This window comes from Haliaeetus albicilla, chromosome 5, assembly GCF_947461875.1.
Source record: "Haliaeetus albicilla chromosome 5, bHalAlb1.1, whole genome shotgun sequence".
NCBI lineage: Eukaryota > Metazoa > Chordata > Aves > Accipitriformes > Accipitridae > Haliaeetus > Haliaeetus albicilla.
Window position 1 is genome coordinate 17,133,691 of NC_091487.1, and position 14,820 is coordinate 17,148,510.

The following is a 14,820-nucleotide window of genomic DNA, read 5'->3' on the forward strand; positions in this document are numbered from 1 at the left end:
CAAGAAGAGCTTTAGCCAATGTAATAATACTTGTGTAGAATGATAAGTGCTGACCACACACAATTTCTGTTGACTTGATTTGTAGCTGTGTGTGCTCAGGATCTCTTGTGGTTTAAAATCCAGCATGCTACATGACCATCCAAAAACTTAGTTCAGTCACTGGAAAAAAGCAACTCAGTAACAGAGGTTTTAGTTTGGTTTATGTGTGTCAATCAGGAAAGCTGTCTTTTGGCTTTTTTTTTAATCACTGTACTTATATTAGTATAAATCCTGGCACAGAAAGAGATCTAATGACATAAAGATCCTTAAAATGAGCACAGCCTATGCACGTTATATGTAGGGATTAGATACACGTATATATCTACTAATGCACTGTTACATGTGACTGCACGTATAACATGGGGAATAAGAATTACTCAGCCTTACAGAGAAAAATTAAAGTACTAAAAGGTTAAAGTGGAGCCACCTTGTCTTGGAAGCTTGTAAGCACACTGTTACAGTGTGGTTCAATTTGCAGGAGAAATTTGGGCTGTTGGCTGTACTGCGATAGAGAGCCACTTCTAAAACGCGTCTCGGTCACGTGTGTGCAGCAGTCTTCTGCTGTGTCAGCCTCTACAGCACATCCCTTGGCATGAAACTTTTTCTTAATGTAAATGTCCAGAACATCCCACTTTACTGAGCTTAAATGGATTTGATCACAATGTCTTGGAGTAAAGTATCTCACTCAAACTGCATTTGATGGAAAGCAAAATTACCAAGTAGCAGGGCATCCTCCTGTTGACTCCTGCAAATGCAGTCAAGGACCCGAAGTGTTTTCCCACTGTCCCCTTGAAAAGATGCATTATTTTAAATGATTCTTCTTTGCAACAATCTGCACAGTTTAGATGTAGATCCCTCTGTTTAGAGAAAAAGTCTTTTTCCTGCTGTATCGCTAATGTTATACCTCCTTGTTTGCCAAGTATGCTGTTTATTGGAATATGTATGAAACCTGCAAAAAAGCTCTCTTTTGCCTTTGTTCACATTCATGGAAACCTTTAAGAGATTCTAATTTCTTCATTAGATTACATCACATCAGACTGAATCCATATCACCTTTTAAATTGCTATGGCATCTGAATTGTCTACAACAGAATGTGTCTACGTTGACTCGTTACAATTTTGAAAAAAAATCACCTCCGACCACTAACAAAAGGGGTAGTGTATCTTGAGAACTCTGTGTATGACAAACTGACATATACAATAAATATGAATGTTACTACAGTAACAGATTGAAATTATATAGTTCATTCAAACCTTTTTCCAACTTCAGCTTAGTCCCAGCTAAAGCACACAGGAAATAAACATATTGAGCTGTCTGGCACCAGGCAACTATCCAGGTCCTGTTCTGTCTAGCACTGGGCTAGGCTTATCCACCCAATCAACATTAGGAGGTTTATTTATGTGAGACAGATATATTAGTAATAAATGGATTTATTCAGTAGCTTGGTGGATTTATACACGTACAAAATCATTTTAGTTTAAGGACACTTAAAACTGAGTGACTCCACTACTTTTATGGGCTGTATCCTGAAGCCCTTAGCATGTTCCATTCTCCTTTTCACAAGAAAAAGAACCAAACACTAATTGAAGTCAATGGGATGTTTGCTGGAGCAAAAACTGCAAAAGACTTAGGAACTGGTGAAATGCAAATGAACATGCAGCTAGCCAAGTGGCAGTGCAAAGGGTTATGGTATATTTATATAAATTCTATGCAATATCCCATATATAAAAGTCCATTTTAATTTTTACAGACCAAGATAGTCTGTAAAAGAGAAACAACTGATAGAATTCAGAAGGGATATCTGGATTTTCCTTATTACACCTATTTGTACTTTAGACAGATTTTGTTCTAAGGCCCTAATTTGACGCGCAAGTCAGGTCTGTGCTACGTTGAAGTCTGTTTTCCCTGATTCGTTTGTTGTTTTTTAGAAAACAAGACGAAGAATTCTCTTTAGTGCTAGGGTTTATCCATTTCAATCAGAATAGTGAGTGGTGCATTCTCACCTCATTTGCAGTTTTTAATTCCAATTGGACATTGCTTTTGAAATGTCCCTTCTCTCTTCCCCCTTTATGCTGCCACTTGAAAGTTGAAATGTAGCAAGAATGTAATGCTAGGTGCCAGCTTTCTGAATTACAGGGTGACTGCTTTAGCTGATCCCAAAAAGCAAGTGTCTTTTTATACCGCATAAAAGCCTGAAATGTTTACATATCAAAAGGCTATAGGCCAATTTCTGTCAAAATTATACATGAAGTTAAGCAGTACAAGCAATTTATTTAAACACTAGTCATTGTAGAAAAATTCAAAACCATATGCTCTTTTAGCAGTTTTTCACAAATGCATTTGACCCATGACTTGGCAAGACATGCATGCTTCATAATTTACTCTAAATTTCAAATCCCCTTGACATTTAAATAAAAGATCTTCATTAATAAAGTTTATATGAATGAAAACTTTAGAAGCTGATATTGTTAAAGGGAAGCTTTAGGAAAAAAAAAACGCGTTTCTGCCTCGTTTTCAAATGACTGACTTTCCTAATCAGTTCAAGATAAGTTTATTCTGGGAACAAATTACCGTCATTTCGCATTGTATGTTTTTTTGGTCGGTTGTTTGTTTGGGTTTGTTTTTTTTTTTGGGTGGGGGTGAAGCAATGATGCAATCAATTTGAAAGAAACGTGGGGAACGCTGAAGGGCGATGGCATCTGTACGGGAGAGATGTACAGCCAGGCGCCGTTTCCGAGAGGGCTTCGCAGCCGGCGATCCCCCCCCATCCCAGAACCGAAGGCGCATCCCAGCTTTAAGCCCCGGCGCCGGGCGGGACCCTCGGGCCGGGGGGCGAAGCTGCTCGGGTACCTTCCCGGGGGGGCCCCCGCGCCCCGCCGCAGCCCCCGGTGCCGCTCCCGCCGTCAGGCCGGGCAGAGCCAGCGCCGGGCCGGCGGTGCGGTCTGCATCCCCGGAATTATTCCTTAACACCGTAAAATGAAAAAAAAAAACCCGGCCGATTTCTCAACGAGCGCATCTTCATAGACTCGTGCACGGTGATTGCTTTGTATGAAATCGTGTTTGGGTAATAATATTGAAAATCAGTGCAGTGTTTACTTTATTTCATACCTAACAGCTTGTTCTGCCCGGTGCTGTGCTCCTCTTTAGATCCCTCTTTCAACCCATGCTGTGACCACCCTCCAGTAACAAACAATTGCTTAGCAACACTATGCAGCACAATTTGCTTGCGTTTCATTTGTTATTACAATTTCATCCCGACATTGTGTGACAACTGATTGTTTGTTTAACGCAATTCTACGTCTGCAGGGTCAGCGTCGAGCGGATGCGAAATGAGAAGCTCCGAGAGCAGGTTTTGCGAAGCGGGTACCAAACCCGGGGGCTTCGCGGCAAGGCTACCGAGATTAAAACCAAGCAAAACAACGGAGAACTTCCCCCACGGGGGTGACGAGTCATTGGAACAAAATAACCTCTACATTAGGAATAAAGGCGAGCGCTGCAGCGCGGCGGATCACCCTTCGGCAGAGCCTTCCCGAGGGAAGAAGGCGCTGGGAAGCCGAGCGCTGGCACGGTCCGGGCGGCCTCTGCCCCTGCCAGCGCCCCGGCCGCGCCCGGGGCCGCCGCAGCCCCCTCCGGCCCCCCCTGCCCGCTCCTGCCCCGCCGCCCCGCTTTCACCTGGGAGAAGCTGAACTCCTGCCGCAAGCCCCGGGCACCCCTGGGGGCGGACATTCCCCTGCCCGCCGGTGGGAGGGCCGGCCGTGCCCCCGCTCTCGGCACCCCCTCGGGCCTGGCTCTCCCGGGGGCTCGGAGCCCGGCTGGCCCGAAGCCCCGCTCGCCGCCGGGGGCTGCGAAGGCCACCGGAGAGATGCTACCGCGCATTGCAGCAGAGCCGCTGAGGACGTGAACCAGCACCCCGATGGCGGAATTAGGCAGCGCGCTGCTCGGCGTGCGGCGGGGCCGAGCTGCACCCAGGGAATTGCTTACCAAAAAACCCAACAAACCAGCCCCAAACTCCCCCCGACATCCAACCCAAACAAACAAATAAATTAAAAAAAAAAACCAAACCCCGCAAAAATAAAAAAAACCCCAACTACAGAAAACCCCCAAATCTAACAAAAACCCCCACCCTCTGTCCAACAGTTTCACTTTGCATCAAATTTGCAAAATTTGCACAGAGCTCAGGTCTAAATGCCAAAGGCGGAAAGAAATTGATGGGCAAATAATTTGAAGCAAAGGAAACGACGCTAGTAATTAGGCATATCGCGATGTATCAATAAAGTGAGAATTAAGTCCTGACGCTCTTTAACGTTTATATGAGTCTTTTGCTAGGAACAGGGGTTTGGTTTAGAACATTCTCAGATGCCGTTTTAAATCCTGGAATACCGAGGAAGGGAAAGATAAAGTGCGAGTAAGCGCTAACGAGGATATTCTTTGTTGAGGAAAAATAATGTGTTCCTCGTAAACGGACCCTAATGGCTTGTTTTCATTTCGTGCGTACAATTTCCTACCTTCTTTGATGGAGGGTTGATGGGGTAAATAGTCTAATCTTATTCAGTTCACCTCCTGTGGATTCCCAGTGACAGTCGTGACAGACGAAGTATTCTGCAAATCACAAGAGCCAGCTACCAAGAGAGCCAAACGTCTTAATAGGAAGAGTTTTAGGGACTTAAACCCGCTTCGTTTTAAATTAACGGAACATGCAAAATATGAAGTTCTCCCTATCGTTGCAACTCTATAGGCTTTGTTTTCTAAGCTAGAAAAAGAAAGATTCTTCCTTAAAAAAAAAAAGAAAAGAAAAGAAAAAGGCACAAGGATGGATCAAAAGCAAATCGGAACACCTACCAGACCCGGGGATTTGAGGTGGCACTGGTCTTTAACATTTCCACCTCCTGGCTTGTTTAAAAATAAAAAGTGATACCTGTCTGGAACTGAATCTGTTGTTAAAAAAAAAAAAAAAGTTTACAACACTCACGCGTCCTAGTTCCGCCAGGTGATCTAGGAAAAGAGAAAAAAACCCCATAGTTCATTTACTCAGCAAAGACGTTGTTGCTTCACCGCATAAAGCTTAAATGAGAGGAACGCGTACTCCTCCATGTCTTTTCAGTTCTCCGAGCCCGGGGACGCAAGATTCAAACCCTGCTACAGAAACACTTGGAGGGGGGGAGTTGCATGGTTGTGTCGCAGTTTATTTTTTTAAAAAAGCGCTTCTTAACCAATTCGAGGCATAAATAATGAATCCGAGCTTCAGACAGAGGAAATCGCACCCGCTAATGTGAACTAACACGAGCAAAGTAGGTGCATAATAGACAAGACTAGGAGCTGCTAACCACTTCTGCACAATGGCATTAATAAGATTAACCTGGGCAATTAGCCGGTGCAGCGGAGGTCAAGCCTAAATCTGGGGCCTTTCAAAAAAGCCCACTAATGGAAAGGATTACGTTAATTTCATTAATTCTCAATACACAGACCCGGGCTCCTTTCACTCCTTTGTGTAACCCCCACCCCTTCCCCACCGAAAAGGGGGAGAAAAAAAAAAATCAAATCTGGTTTTGTTTGTCATCTGCATATTACCAGGAACTAAATCCAGGATGACGTCGCCTGGGTATAAAAAAGGGAAGAGGTTCAGATGGATTATACTCCGAGCAGCCCTCTGGGTTGGGATCAGTAAACAGGCGAGAGTCGAGGGGGGAAAGTTCCAGGGGTGGATCCTGCGCACACACTCGCGCACACACGCACGCACACACGCACACACACACACACTCGCACACGCACGCACAGGCACACACGCACGCTCTGCCCGCAAGCCGCCCTCGGAAAAAGCTCCGCTCTTCTCGCTCCGATCCCTTCTTTAAATTTCTCCGAAAAGTTTCGATCCCGTGGCTCTCCAGCCTCCCCCCCCTCCGCCGCAACCACCGCCACCGCCACCGCCACCTACCCTCCTTCCCTCCCTCCCTCCCTCCCTCCCTTCCTTCCCCCCCGCCCCCGGCCGGTCCCCGCTGCCCTGCCCCGGCACGGTTTGGGGCATGCCTGTGAGCATGTTCAGCATCGACAATATCCTGGCGGCCAGACCTCGCTGCAAGGACTCGGTGCTGCTGCCCCCGAGCGCCGCGCCCGTCGTCTTCCCCAGCCTCCACGGGGACTCGCTCTACGGCAGCGCCTCCGACTACGGCGGATTTTACTCCCGGGCGGTGGCACCCGCCTCCGCCCTGCCGCCGGCCGTCACCGGATCTCGGCTCGGCTACAGCAACTACTACTACGGGCAGCTGCATGTGCCGGCGTCCCCCGTCGGCCCGTCCTGCTGCGGGGCCGTGCCGCCCCTGGGCGCCCAGCAGTGCTCCTGCGTGCCCCCCGCAGGTAAGGCGTCCCCCGCCGGGGACGGGCCCGACGGGCTTTCTTTGTTCCCGCGGCCGCGGGGCAGGAGGGGGCGGCGGGGAGCTGGCGGCCCGCAGGAGCGCGGGTAGGCGGCGGCGGCGGCGGCGGCGGCGGGGCCTTTTACTCGGGGTGGGGGGAGCCTTTTCTCGGGGTGGGGGGAGCCTTTTCTCGGGGTGGGGGGGAGCAGCGATCGAACGCAAAGCCTGTCGTCGTCTCGTCTGTCTGTCCGTAGGTTACGAGGGCACTGGGTCAGTCCTGATGTCCCCTGTTCCCCATCAGATGTTGCCCTACATGAACGTGGGCACTTTGTCCCGGACGGAGCTGCAGTTACTGAACCAGCTGCACTGCAGGCGAAAAAGACGGCACCGGACTATCTTCACTGACGAGCAGCTAGAAGCGTTGGAAAACCTCTTCCAGGAAACGAAATACCCAGACGTGGGCACCAGGGAACAGCTGGCCAGAAGGGTGCACTTAAGAGAGGAAAAAGTGGAGGTATTTCCCTGCTTTGCCCCTTCCACCTTCTCCCTTTCGCGTTGAAACGCGCTCGGACGGGCGGTACCTCCCTCGGTGCGGCTCCAGCCCGGCCGCGGCGACCGGGAGAGCAACAGGTTTGCCGGGGGGGGACACGGGGGAACGGAGAGGGCGAGCTGTTTATTATTATTATTTCCAAGCGCCCTTCTCGGGGGCGGCTGGCCGAGCCGATCCCACGGCTGGGAGCACATGTCGCGAAGCGGCCGTGCCTGCTGCAGGCGCTCAGCCTTTCCCTGCCACCCAGCCGAGCGGCAGCTTTCCCCCCGCCTCCCGCCGCCCGAGCGCGGCAGCCGCACGCCGGCCCCGCCGCGGCTGGGAGCGGCTCCGGCCGAGGCAGGGCTCCGGAGGGCAGTCTGCGGGTTTGCTTGTCGGTTTTTTGTTATTATTCCCCCCCCCCCCCCCAATAATGTCATTTCTTAACGTAACAGGTTTGGTTCAAAAACCGCCGGGCAAAGTGGAGGAGGCAAAAGCGATCGTCTTCGGAGGAGTCGGAAAACGCACAGAAGTGGAATAAAGCGTCTAAAACGTCTCCGGAGAAGCGACAAGAGGACGGGAAAAGTGACTTGGACTCCGACAGCTGATACCTTGCAGAGGCGGACATTTCCCGTGGACTGTCGGATACGCTCCAGAGGATGCTACTAATCTTGCACAAGCTCTGCCTTGTCGGAAGGGGAAAAGTATCTGTATATAATGTACAATGCCCCGAGTTGATTTCGTGTAAATAAAATGTGTTGCGGAGGTGTTGCACAGGTAGACGGCGGCGCGTTTGTTCACCCCTCCGCCGCGGGGAGGGGAGAGGAGGAGAGGAGAGGAGGGCAGGAGGAGAGCGGCGGTACCCCGGGCACCGGGGCCGGCCTTGCCGGCGCAGTTACTCATCGAACGAGGTTTCGCATAGTTCGAGAGCGAGCGGGGGGCAGCGGCTGCCCGCCGGGCCCGTCGGTCACCCGCTCGCTGCAGGCCGAGAAGCGGCGGCGGATCCTTCGCCCCGAAGGCGAGCGGCGGCCGGTCCCGTCCCGTCCCGTCCCCGAGGGCAGCGCCCGGGGCAGCCGGGCCCGGCCGCGGGTTGCCGGGCTGGCGCGGGGCGGCGGGGCGACCGCGGCCGGGAGCGAACCTCGCTCCTCCTCCCGGAGCTCCTCGCCGGGCCGCCCGCGGCCATACCGACCCGGCCGGTGGCGGGGCCCCGCGGCCAAAGGCTTCTCCCCTCGGGGGGCGCCGGCCGGCAGCGCCCGCCCCGCTGCTCCTCCCGTCCCGCTGGCCCCGTGGAGCCGGAGGCGATGCCCTCAGGCAGTAGTTGCGGGCAACGCGAGTCCGGCCTCGCACTCGTTACTCTGTGCCGCTTCCCTCCGCTTTCCTCTCCCTCTCTCCGCAGTTGCGCCCTGTTGAGTTTCCAAAGCGCTTGCCTTTGATCCCCGTTTAGAAAAGCTCTCTCGCTGCGTCGGTGTTTCAAACCGCTATTAATAAATTTCGGCCATTGTCAGACGAGTTGCGCGTAAGGGGAGCACGAGCCCTCGTGTGCTGCTTTTGGGGATGTTTCACAGGACGTTGCTAATGGAAGTTTTCTCCCCTTTGAGGCGGCACCTTTGCGATTAGGAAAGCAGTGACAGCCTGGTCTCATTTTACTCTTCCCCCTACGAGGGCCTTGTAAAAGAGACGTCTGTTCCCCCTGGAAAACTCACATTCGTTTTCCTTACCCTTTTTTTTCCTGTGACTCCCCGACCCTTAGTGCTCGCCCCTTCAGAGCAGAACCACCGCGGTTTCCCCATGTTGTCTTGTTTAGAAACACCTTTTCCTCTCTGTGTTTAAAACGACTGTCTATAAATTTAAAACAAATGACCTGAAGGCGTAAAGCCAATGCAGATAACCTCTGGCTGGGAATCTTCATGCTGCGCCTCTCATTCAGAAGTTAAGTGGTAGTGAGCTGATTTTCCTTAATTATGGCCGATGCCAAAACTCACCTGTATCTATTCAGCTCGTCTGCCTTGGACAAGAAACTGGTTTATGCGAATGTGCTCACCGTTGCTTCCAGTGACACTAGAAAGGGTCAACTGCTGTGTTGCTTGTCCTTGTGCTTTTCTTCCCTTTCCTGATATATATATCCAGCTTTTTATGGGTGTTGTAGCGTGGTGCGTATTGCAGGCGTTAGTGCGATAGAGCCAATCTAAGTACCTGTCCGCTCAGATAACATTCTTAACGTACCCATGTTTCCACGTAGATGTGGCATCTCTCTCCGGGCAATCTCTCCCTGTACCAAGACATAGGAACAGCTGCTGCGGAGGAAATTAAGCATGGGTTTGTATGAATCAGTCCTTTAGGGGGCTTACAGTTTCATAGCTACTGCTCTCTTGAAGAGAAGAAGAAATTCAGCCTCTTGTTCCTTAGCACAGCAGAGGAGGAAGGGGAAAAGCAAATGGATTCTTCTTCTGTGTCGATATATATCACGGTTTGGCTCTGCAGAGCTATTGCATTTTGGAGATGCTACCTTATTGCTAAGGATGCGTATCTGATCTCTGTAAACTGTATTGAATTACAACCCAGCAGCACTAAAAATTAGTTTTCAAATTACTGAAAATTAGTTCTCAAAAGAAGCGTTCTGTTATGTTATATGCAGGAAACCTCACTGAGTGGATTTTTAATGTCATCTCCTCTGTATTTAGTCATTGTTAGGTTTTAAAGTGCATATTTAATTTGCAAATAAAAGCCAGGTCTAAGGATAATATTGCCCAGGATTTTGCAAATGCTTATATATTTTCTTTACTTGCCATGTATAAATATCCTTACTGCCACACTGGGAGCTTGGTTTTGTTTTGTTTTGGTTTGCATTTTTGTGTGGGGGGTGGTAATTTTGGAAGTCACTATTAAGGATTTTAGCCTGTATAGTTGAATGTGGGAATTAAACTGGATCTGGGTTTGTAAGGGGTGAGCTTTAGATATGTTTTTGATAACCAGCAGCCGTTACTTAAGGTTGTAGTCCATATCTTTAGAGATTTTTAGACTTTTCCAATGAAAGCAAGGTGCTCAAGAATCGCAAAGCTCCAGGTCACCAAACATGCCAATTTATGGATTTATTTAGAACTTTTTGTTCTGTGGGAGCATGGGATGTGACATAAGACTCAAAACCTTGTGTTCTAAACCACGCTTTCTATGCATGGGATTGAAGTCACCCCTGATTGCTTTAAAATCATGTTGTACATTAGTCTGAGTTAATTTTGGAGTTTTCTGTAAGCTCTTCGTTACCACAAGCTTGATCTTGCAGTCATGGGTATCTATTCTTATTACTACATGTAGATGTAGACCTATTAGAGTTAATAATATCACTTTAAAATCCAATTGAAAAGCAATTTTAATCTTGACCTAAAAGCTTTAGCTTACTTACCAAAAATGGTATTTGTGCCATTAGACAGTAGGAGTAGCTGTCTCATTCTTTTTCTCAGTAGTGTTTATTGAAAACCTAAAGGCTTCATTCTACCTTTTTTACACTACAAAATCAGATCCTATGCAATATGGAAGAGCCCGGTAACTGAAAATTAGTGAGAAGATCACATCAGAAGGATCAAGAAAGTAAAAAACTAAATGACTGAAAACATGAGGACGACTGTAATAAGATCTCTCATTCACTTGTACTGTTTGGTTGGCATAATCTGTCTCTGGATGTTTGTCTGGATTTTTATTTTAGGAGAATTCCTACATGCCAAAATGCAAATGCCACGTAACAACTTTCATTATTTTCTCTTTCTGTTGGTGTAGTAGGAGAAAGGCAAAGCGAGGGAACCTGAATAGATGCTATGTTCCAGCAAGTTCAGTTTTAACAAAGGGGCTTTGAAAGAGTTGGTTGTGGTTGTGTTTATTAACACTTGTCTAAGAAGGAGAACAAAAGGGGTTTTTTAATTATTATTTTGTTTGTTTTTTTTTGTTTTGTCTGTCTCCTCCACTGCAATTTACAACCTTGCATCTTGGTGCAAACCCGTTTCCAGAAGATTTAATATGACTGAAAAACCTACTCAGCTATTTCTGAAATGTGATGTATGGTTCACGGTACTGATGTACTATCTAGGTTTTACAACATGAGTTCAGTTTCTTGATCTCTCACTGATTTTCTATGGAATGTTGGACTTCTTTCTTTCTAAATTTCTCTCTGTAGAATGAGTAATATTCCTTTCAGATCTCACTGGGGAGCTAGGGTGAGGGGAGGATTATAAGAAGAAACATAAGCTACTTCAGAGGTTCACCGTTGTAGCAAAGGCTTATTCGAGATAATGCTATGCATTATAGGACTAATAATTGAATAATAATACAAAAGGAGCATACACCAAATAAATCTTCCTGACACCAAGCTGGTTTAGGTTATGAAATTCTCTTGCAAGGGGAAGCTAGGGAGAGCAACGTGTAGTAAGGGTACGAAGCAGAAGCTTTCTGCTGTATAGAGGCAGATTGAGCAATCTGATGTGTAACTTCATTGTGCCATCTGCATTTAGATGGCCAAAATTTACGTTTCTATTTAATACCCTATTTACCATATTTATTTCTGTAGTCTTGTTGTAATAAGTAATACTGGAAAGCAGAGGTCAGATTTTTTTGCTTGACATAAAGTGATTTATTATCAGCTGAAAATCTGGACTCTTTTTTTCCTTTCAGTTTTACTAATACTTGAGTGAACTGGTTTTGAGCTTTACCATAATGGGATCCTGGGAATATAAATGATGCAAACGCTTTCTTACACATGACTTGTGAAGCAAACATTTGGATTAGTGGAAGTTATAAAAAAAAAATGCAACATTAAGGTGAGTTCATATTTTTTGTGCTCCATCTGCATTTATTGGTTCTCTGGGGTTATACACCATGGAGCATAAATGAACGAAAACCTAAAGAGTTTTTGTTTTGTATTCTACCCCCCTAGGGTTTCATTCCATTTATACTTTATGTTTTCCTACTTTGGAGACCTGGTGAGTCCTGACTAAACCTAGACACAGAAGTTCAGTCAAATTGCTCTGTTTCTCTGGGGTTGCCATTTACCCTGATTTGATTAGACTCTGTTATACAAAGGTAACAACTGTAGCTGCAATATGTTAGATTGTAAGCAATTAATACAAACTTTAAAGTGACCTAACTCTGTAAAGTATCTGACAACTTTAAATGTAGAAACCTGCATTGCAGTATTCTGGTTTGTGCTGAAACTATCCAAAGCCAGAGAATTCAGATGTAAAATCAAAAAAGGAATCAGACTTTTTTCACTTTTTGTTTTCAGGATAGAATCCATGCCTACAGACAGACAGAGACTATATGCCTCAGGACAGGTGGCAAAACTTAAGGCACAGCTGAATGGAATAATATGGAGCAGAAGAAAGGCCAGGAAACTTGTTATAGCTTACAAGTACCTATGCAGTTGAATGGTGAAAGTTACTTCACCTCTGCCTTCTAAATGATGTCTGAATACTGGTGTTTGCATTTCTTTTCTACTCCTTGTCCGGACAAAGATGCATGCTTAACTTGGAGATTTGGAGCTTTGCTTCATTAGTGCACCCCAAAACATGTCAAATACAGGTGCCATCACAGAAGTTATAATTGTCCCTTTGCGTCATGTCCAGGAAAAGGGCCTTCCCTCAAAACTCTGAACTAAGCATTGAATCCCCACCAGAGTCTGCCTGTGTTTATTTATGTAAGTACAATAATAATAAATCTTTATGCTTTTCTATCTTTGAGGGGATTTATTCAGTGTTTGCTACCCAGTGACTGCAGAGTACTTTGCTAATGTTGTGTGTTGGGTCTTCACCTTGACTACACCCTGGCAAAAGAGACGACTTCGGCATACGGAGCCCCTTTCCTCTGAGCTGAACCATCTCCTTCAACAGGGCAGCTGCCTGCAGGGCTTCTGCTCCCCTTTCTCTCCAAGGTGGGTGGACCTGTGGACATGGCAGAATTAACACATTCTTTTCCTAGAAAAAAACCGAGGAATTGGGAGCCAGATTCTGATGGTATTATTTCAGCGATCTGGTTTGTAGAGTAGCACCACAAACATTTGGATCTGCACTGCAAACTACAGTGCTGGAATGAGCTGCTGAGAACAAGGATGAGAACTTCTGAAGCTGGCATCCCTCTTGACTCCAAGGTGTTACGAGCATAGAACCTGCATATAACTGTATTTATATCCTTTATTTAGGGCTTTTGGCAAATTGTCAAAGAACTTAGCTGTGAATTTTCAGAGTGATCCTGAGGTGGGAAACTACTGTTACTCCATTTTGCTGTTGGAAATGCTTAGGCACCTCTTCCTCAGGGGGACACGCAGGAAGTCTTTGGCACAGTGTGGGGAAGCAGAAGTGATGGCATTTTTTCACCGGTGAATTTTAATGCCATCGCCGTGTTTTCCTGTTTTCCTGGTGGAAATTTGACTTTGCTGGTGAAAAGGCGGCCTTCATGGTTATGCTTTATGTAATTGTATGTATAATTTCTCTTGGTTCATGAACAAATTACACATATTTTTGCCATGCGAGTGAACCCAAATGGAAGGCTAAATTAATGGAAGGTAAGTGAAGGCAGGGGCAATACGGTTTTGGTGTATGAAAGATGTATTTTTAAAAGCCACACAATGAGAGCCCTGACCTGCTTTGCTTGCACACCCAAAAACTCTTGCTGAGTGTTGCATGTGCAAGGAATGCAGGACCAGCAGAGAGTGAGTAACTTTCTATTAAGAGGAGAGAATGGAAAAGAGTTCTTTTTATGCCAAATTTTACCCCATAGTGGATAATTACAGCCAAGTTGTAAACCTCTTAAAAGCTATAAGGCACCAGTATAATGAAACACATAACTGAAATTTACTTTACTTGTGTAGATTGCAAGCTTACTGTTGAATATTTAGTCTTCGACTTCTTAAATTTGTAGTTTCCACAGAGGGCTTATAAGTGCTAGAATTTTGATTAACTGTCTCAAATAAACTACTGCTATTGTTATCACTATAAATCTCCCTAACCTAAGAGCCTCAAGGAGGCTGATATTTTCTGTGGAAACTGTAATGATTTAGAAGGGCATGAACCCAGTACCCTTTATTTGGAGCTTCCTGTCATTATATAGAAAGTCTCAGGCTCCGTTTACATCAGTTATTAGGTCTTATTTGTTTAATATTACTTTTTCATTGGTTTTATACTGTGTTTATCATGCACATTTTTAGAACATACTGTATTTTTCATTTGGTTGGCCCTAATACTATGGAGACAGCTCTTCACAACAAAACTTACTTGTGGCTCCTTTAGCCTGGTTGAAAGGATAACGTGGAGGCCTGACCCCAGAGCCTTTGTGAATTAATGAGAAACTTTCTTCTTGAGCTGGTAATATTTCCCACTTGCATTAATAGATGGGGTTATTTTGCAATGCAATCAGTGAAGGTAGGGTGTTAATCCTGGTCAAAAGGGCTAATGATTATGGGACAGAACCGTGCAGGAAGGGATCATTAGTTATCCCAGGGGAGCTTTCTGTCCTTAAAATTCACTAACTGTTCTGCTCTGACTTGTTTAGCTGAAGTGGTCCTTCCCACCTTGTATAGGTGCAGTTCTATTGGTAGGAATGGCTTTGTATTACCAAAGTCACTGCAGTTAGTACTGTTGTTAATGGAATAAGCTTTAAGGAAGTATCTGTATTCATGTTAAAAGTTTTAGTGGGATACCTTTTAAGATAAAAGCCATGCTTCTATGCTGAAATAATTATACTAGTACAACATGGCCTTTAAATGAGTAAATTATTGCTGCTTTTCAGAGACAGTGATATTGTTTGCAAGTGTATCCTTGATGTAGAAGTAGGTATTTTCCATGCAATGAGGCTTGACTAGGATCAACATTAGGCCCTCAGACCTTGTGTCAGGCTTATCTCCACCTGCATAAAGGCAAGATAAAGGTT

At 46.2% G+C, this 14,820-nt stretch overlaps 1 protein-coding gene across 1 annotated transcript; it reads left to right on the plus strand.

Moving 5' to 3' along the window:
• The first annotated feature begins 5,347 nt into the window (after positions 1-5,347).
• Positions 5,348-11,528, plus strand: GSC (goosecoid homeobox). The gene is made up of 3 exons (XM_069783558.1): positions 5,348-6,390; positions 6,641-6,900; positions 7,368-11,528. The coding sequence occupies exons 1-3, from the start codon at positions 6,060-6,062 to the stop codon at positions 7,518-7,520; spliced, it is 744 nt and encodes a 247-aa protein (XP_069639659.1). The 5' UTR covers positions 5,348-6,059; the 3' UTR covers positions 7,521-11,528.
• Positions 11,529-14,820: the final 3,292 nt, after the last annotated feature.